This window comes from Cygnus atratus, unplaced genomic scaffold (assembly GCF_013377495.2).
Source record: "Cygnus atratus isolate AKBS03 ecotype Queensland, Australia unplaced genomic scaffold, CAtr_DNAZoo_HiC_assembly HiC_scaffold_213, whole genome shotgun sequence".
NCBI classification, from domain to species: domain Eukaryota; kingdom Metazoa; phylum Chordata; class Aves; order Anseriformes; family Anatidae; genus Cygnus; species Cygnus atratus.
In genome coordinates, this window is record NW_026109806.1 from 1 (window position 1) to 6203 (window position 6203).

The 6203-nt window shown below is 72.0% G+C and overlaps 1 protein-coding gene across 1 annotated transcript; it reads right to left on the reverse strand.

Annotated features, from left to right (window-relative positions):
* Positions 1-28: 28 nt before the first annotated feature.
* LOC126913686 (ARF GTPase-activating protein GIT1) lies at positions 29-4816 on the reverse strand (the record flags this gene model as incomplete). Its single annotated transcript, XM_050716707.1, has 9 exons — positions 4718-4816; positions 1781-1914; positions 1585-1697; positions 1385-1490; positions 1207-1293; positions 946-1076; positions 755-849; positions 609-651; positions 29-77 (listed from the first exon to the last, which is right to left on the reverse strand). Coding segments are annotated over exons 1-9 (810 nt in total), but the record flags the coding sequence as incomplete, so codon positions are not given.
* Positions 4817-6203: the final 1387 nt, after the last annotated feature.

Below are 6203 nucleotides of genomic sequence, written 5' to 3' on the forward strand. Positions count from 1 at the left end.
CCCCGGCCCGGCCCCGCACCCCACTCACCGCCTGCAGCTTCTTCTTCGCCGCCTTGGCCAGCTCGGAGAGGTCCAGGCTGTGGGGTGCATGGGGGGGGGGGACACACACAAATTGGGGGTTATTCCTGTTTTTTCCCCACCAAAACGCTCCCCAGATGCACCCCAGATGCCCCCGGGCTTGGGGGGGGCTTCGCTGAGCAGGGAGAGGGGCTGGCGGGCAGGCACGGGGCCAGGGGGCGAGGTGGCACGGGGCAGGCTGGACCCCCCCACCCGGGTGCCCCCCGCCGGGCTGCGCTGAGCGCCGGGGGGCTGCAGCGGGGGGGCCCCCGGTGCCGAGAGCCGAGCGGACAATACCTCTGTGCCATGCACTTTGGGCGCACCCTGCGCTCCGGAGAAGGCAGCGGAGGGAAGAACAGGATAAAGGAGGACGTTAAACGCGCACGCACGGCCCTCCAACCACGCTACACGGGCCCCCCCACCCCATCCCACCCCCCCCCCCAAAGACGCTCCAACGCCGGTCACGGGCAGGCGGCCGTGGTCCCCCCCTCGGCCCAGCGGGGACGCCGGGGGGGACGGGGGTGTCGGTGGCGTGGCCGCGGGGCGCTCACCTGTCTGCCATCTGCGGGATGATGTAGTGCCCGTTCTTGTGGTCTGCGCAAAGACAGGGGTGGTGAGAGCGGCCCCCCCTTTTTGGCCCCCCCCCCCCCCCCCCCCCCACCAAGGGCTGAGCCCCAGCGCCGAGCCTGGCACTCACCCGGCTTCCTGCCGCAGAGGTAGAAGGCCAGCCGGTCGGTCAGCTCGTACTGGCACTCCACCAGCCGCTCCGCCAGCTCGTGCTGGGCCGCCTGCCTGTGGGGGCACATGCAGGGGTGATGCCGGCCCCGGGGTGCTGGTGAACAACACCCCCGCCCCCCCCCCCGTTTTTCTCCCCCGCCTTCTACTCACCTGGCGTAGTCAATGGGGGTCCGGCCGTTCACGTCGGGCGCCCCGGGGTCGGCGCCGTAGACCACCAGCAGCTCTGCCTGCAGGATCTGCCCGGCCTTGGCCGCCACGTGCAGCGGCGTGGTGCCCTTCTCCTGCGGGCACGGCGAGCATCAGCCTCCAGGACCGGGCAGAAGCACACCCCGGGGGCTCCGAGACCCCCAGGACCCCACAGCTGGCCCCATAGCTGACCCCACAGCCAGCCCCACGGCATGGGGTGCTCACCGGGTGGAAGAAAGTTGGCCTGAGCCCCAGCGAGAGCAGGCGCAGGCAGGTCTCCAGGTTGCCCGTCCGCACGCTGGAGTGCAATTGCTGTGGGAGGAGAGGCGGCGGGGGTAAGTGCCGGGTTTGTCCCCCCACCACCACCGGGGGGGGGGGGGGGGGGGGTTCCCCGCGCCCCCACCTTGCTGAGGTCCTTGGCGGTGACGCCGTCGTCGTCCCGGCAGGGCAGCTTGTGGACAAAGGCCAGCATCTGGTACTTGGCACGGATGAACTCCGACTTGGTGGGGCTGGTGGGGAGGCGGGAGGAGGGGGAGAGGGGGGGCAGGCGGTGAGGGGGGGGCACCCGGCCATCGCAGCCCCCTCCCCGCGGCCCACACTTACTGCACTTTGTCCTGCGGGTTGGCCTTGCGGCGCCCGCTCTGCACCTGGGCCGGATCCAGCAGCGAGTGCTCCCAGATGGAGTTGGCCCCGTTGCTGGCTAAGGTGTGCACCATCTGCGGGGCAGAGGCACGGCGGTGGGCGCCGGGACCCCCCCACGGCCCCCCCACGGCCCCCTCCCCAAGGCCGGGGCACCCACCTGGAGCAGGGTGGCGGGCCAGGGGCTGTGGCGCAGGTGCTTGACGATGGAGATGTGGCGGCCCAGGCTGCGGTGCACGCTGCAGCACTCGTCGCAGATGAGGACGCCGCGGTTGATGGAGGCCCAGCCGGGGTCTGCGGGGGGCACGGGGCGTTACGGGGGGGGTCCCCCCCTTCCATCCAACACCCGAATTTTGGAGGGGGGGGGGGGGCAGTGTTGCCGCAGCAACGCGGTGGTTTCCCAGGCGACGGCGAGGGGCTCATCCCACCGCCGGGGGAAACCCAAAGGTTTCCATTGGCAACCAGGCACCGGCTGGAGGGGGGGGGGGCAGGATTCGGCCTCCCCCAGCGCGAGGGCGGCTGGCAGCGGGGGCGACGCCAGCCCCACGCAGTGAGCGGGGGCACCCTGACCTGGGGGGGCCCATGCACCCCCTGAGCTCCGGGCTGGGCATGGGGAAGGGAAGGGGGGGGGCTCCAGCTGGGCGCAGCGCACCCCCCAAAAGGGTGGGCACCCACGCACGCAGCCGTCGCTGGCTTTGCAGCCCCCCAGATTTGGGGAGCTGATGCTGTGCCCCCTCCCCAGCACCGTGCCCCCTCCCCAGCCCCAGTTGCTGCCCCCCTCCCAGCCCGGCCGGACTGGAGCCCTTTGTGTCCCCATGAGAACAAAGGGACGTTTGAGCGGCCGCGCCGCTGGCACCGGCCCCGCTCCAGCCACGGCACCCACGGGGGCCCCGCTGCTGGCCCGGGGGGGGCAGCTCCCCCCAACCAGCACCCCAAACAGGTCCTGGCCCCCACCCTGCACAGGTGGAAAGGGCAGGGGACAGATGGGGCAGGGGGTGCCACCCTCCTGCACACAGGTTGTCCCCGATGGCCCCTCTGCTGTGACAGAGCCGTGCCAGCCTCTGCCCAGCCCCAGAGCCGGCGCTTCCACCCTTGTTTCTGTAGGGCCTACACAAACACCCCGCAGTGCCATGGGAGGAAGGGACGCACACAGGGGCGCACAGCCCGGGGGGTGGCAGCCCTCGCTGCCCACCCTGTCCCCAAATGGTGCCTTGTCCCCGCGACCCCGCAGAGGAAGGCAGGCGAGCAGCCAGGCTCCGGCGCTTCCTTCCTGCCTGCGGGGTCCCGGCCCCCTCCCCAAGACCCCACTGGTGGTCCCACAGTGTGACGGGCAGCCCTGAGGACCCCATTTTGGGGGTGCACCCAGCACCGGCCCCACAGCCCCCCCCCCCCCAGCCTGGCAGCGCTGCCCGGGCAGATGGCAGCGCCTTGGCAGCCAGCGCGGCTGCATCTGCGCCTCCGCGCCCGCGGCCCACGGGGTGCTGCCGGGAACAGGACGCTGCGTGCAGGGCCGGGGTGGGGGGTTGGGGGGGGACACCATGACACCAGCCAGGCTTCTGCAGCCCCAGCACCCTATAGATTTGGGGTCCCACGGTGTGTCACCTCTTCTGCACCAGCAGGACCCGGAAGGATGCGTGGGGGCATCGGGGTGGCTTGGAGAGCCTTGGCACGGAGGGACCCCGCACCCGAGGGAGCGCCATCCCCGCGCTGGGATGTGTGTAACGGGGGGGCTGATGCAGAAGCCCCCCCCCAGCCCCAACGAGGGGAGGGTGGGGCCAGCTGGCACCCCCACCTGGGGACAGCAGGGCGGGTTTGGGGCTGAGCAGGGCAGGCAGCGAGGCCGGGGCACGCCGGGCACCCCTTGGGGCACCCACGTGGGGCCGCGCATCCCCGGCACGGGCACTCCCAGCGCGGTAGGAAGCGGCCTCTGGACTTTATAACTCATTTCCTCACATGGCCGCCGGGCGATAAGAGATTGGAAGAAACTGGTTTCCATTTCCCTCCCCTGGGCTGGGAGCCTCGGCACCGCCAGGCTCGCGGCGCCCCGCGGAGAGCCCCGGGTACCCCCCGCTGCCCGCCGCGTCCCCCGCTCGCCCACCGCCGGCCGGGGCAGCCCCGCGCCCACGCGTGCCGCCGGCTCTCCTGGCAGGATCCGTCCCTTGGCACGTGGCCGGAATAATTTCGGTACAGCCTTCGCCCGCGGGCAGCTTTCCGGGGCCGGCTGCGAGGCCAGCCTCGACGCTCGGGCCCCGTTCATTCATCGCCTCGGCGCCGCGGGGCCGGCCGCCGGCACGGGTTTTGGGGAGCGGCCCCCGGCACGACGCCCGCGGGCTGGCACCCGGCGCTGGGGCTGCGGGCACCGGCACCGCCGCGGATGGGAACCGTCATGCCCAGGCTCAGGCTGCGGCTTGCAGCCCCGCTCTGCCCGCCCCGGAGCCAGCCGGCGTGGGCGCTGGGGGGGCCATGGGGAGGGTCCCCCCCAAACCCTGCCCTCAGCCGGTCCCCGGGTGGCACCGGGAGCGCCCGCGCCGAGGGGTGCAGAGGCTGTGGTGGTGCACTGGGGTCACATTTGGGTGCTCCAGGAGATTCCTTGGGCTCGGGGGGGTACAAGGGGGGGGGTGCTCGGTGGGGGGGGGCGGTATTTGGGGCTCATCGCAGGGTTGCTGGGGGGATGCAGGCATCCCAAGGGGTGCGGTGCGGGGTGCGAAGGGGGCTCGCTGTGGGGTGCAGACGCAGCCCTTGGCACTGCTTTTAGCGGGGGGGGGCACTCAGAGGGGGGTTGCAGGGTTTGGGGGGGAGGGAATGGGGGTGCTGCAGGCGTAACGGGGGGGCACAGCGCTTGGTGCACCGAGGGAGGGCTCACTGGGAGGGCTACGAGCTGGCTCCTGGGGGGCTACGGCGGTCCGAATGCAACCGGGGGGGGCAACAGACAGACGCGGGGGGGGGCACCGGCAAGGTGCAACCGGAAGCCGCAACCGGAGCCCACCGGAGGTTGGGGGGGGGGGGGGGGCAACGGAGACTCCGGGGGCTGCAGCCCCTGGACGGGGAAGGGGGGGCCCGGGGGGGGCGGGGGCTGGGAGGGGGGGTCAGCCCTTACCTGGGGCGCTGCAATCGGCGCACACCTCGGCCCGCTGCGCCTTCCGGGACATCCTCAGCGGCGAGGCGGGCCCGGGCCCGGGCCTCTGCGCCAGCGTGGGGGGGGCGGCGGCGGCGCGGTCCGGGCCCGCCGGGGGCACCGGGCCGGGCGGGGGGGGGGGGAGGAGGAGGAGGAGGAGGAGGAGGAAGAGGAGGAGGAGGAGGAGGAGGAAGGGGAAGGGGGGGGGGACAGACGGCGAGGGGCCCCCCGGCCGGGGCTGCCGGCTGCTCCCAGCGCCCGGCGGCTCCGCAGGAAGCGGCGCAGGCCCGGCCCCGGCGGAGGAGGGGCCCCGCCGCCGCCCCCGCCCCGCGCCCCGGCCGCCGCCGCACCGGTACCGGCACCGCCCGCACCGCCCGCACCGGTACCGGCACCTCCCGCACCGCACAGCCCTGGTACCGGCACTGCACCGCCCCGGTACCGGCACTGCACCGCCCCGGTACCGGCACCGCCCCGATACCGGCACCGCCCCGATACCGGCACCGGCACAAGCCCGGTTCCGGAACCGCACCGTCCCGGTACCGGCACACCCAGCCCGTGGGCACCCGCTGCGGGGCGGGATGTCACCGGTGATGGAGCAGCCCCCATCTGCAGCCCGGTCCTGGTTCTGGGCATCCCCGGGTTCTGGTCCTGAGCTTAGTCATGATCATGGTCCTGGTACAACGCATCTCCTGGTCCTGGTCCTGGTCCTGATCCTGATCTTGGTCCTGGGCATCTCCTGGTTCCTGGCCATCCCCTGGTCCCAGTCCTGGTCCTGGTCCCGGTCCTGGTCCTGGTCCCGGTCCTGGTCCTGGTCCTGGTCCTGGACCAGGGCATCTCCTGGTCCTGGGCATCTCCTGGTCCTGGTCCTGGTACAATGCGTCTCCTGGACCTGGTCATCTCCTGGTCCTGGCCCTGGTCTGGTCCTAGTCCTGGTCCTGGTCCTAGTCATGGACCAGGGCATCTCCTGGTCCTGGGCATCTCCTGGTCCTGATCCTGGTCCTGGTACAACGTGTCTCCTGGACCTGGTCATCTCCTGATCCTGGTCCTGGTCCTGGTCCCGGTCCTGGTCACCTCCTGATCGTGGTCCTGATCTTGCTCCTAGTCCTGGTCTTGGTCCTAGTCCTGATCTTGCTCCTAGTCCTGGTCTTGGTCCAGTGCATCTCATGGTCCTGGGCATCCCCTGGTGCTGGTCCTGGTCCTGGCCCTGGGCATCTCCTGGTCCTGATCCTGATCCTGATCCTGATCCTGGTCCTGGTCCTGACCCTAGTCCCGGTCCTGGTCCTCCTGTTCCTGGGCATCCCCTGTCCTGGTCTTGGTCCTGCTCCTAGTCCTGGTCTTGGTCCAGCTTATCTCCTGTTCCTGGGCATCCCTGGTCCTGGTCCTGATCCTGACCCTGATCCTGGTCTTGGTCCTGATCCTGCCCCAGCCCCCCCCAGCCCAGGGCACTGCTCCGCTCTGCCCCCAGCCC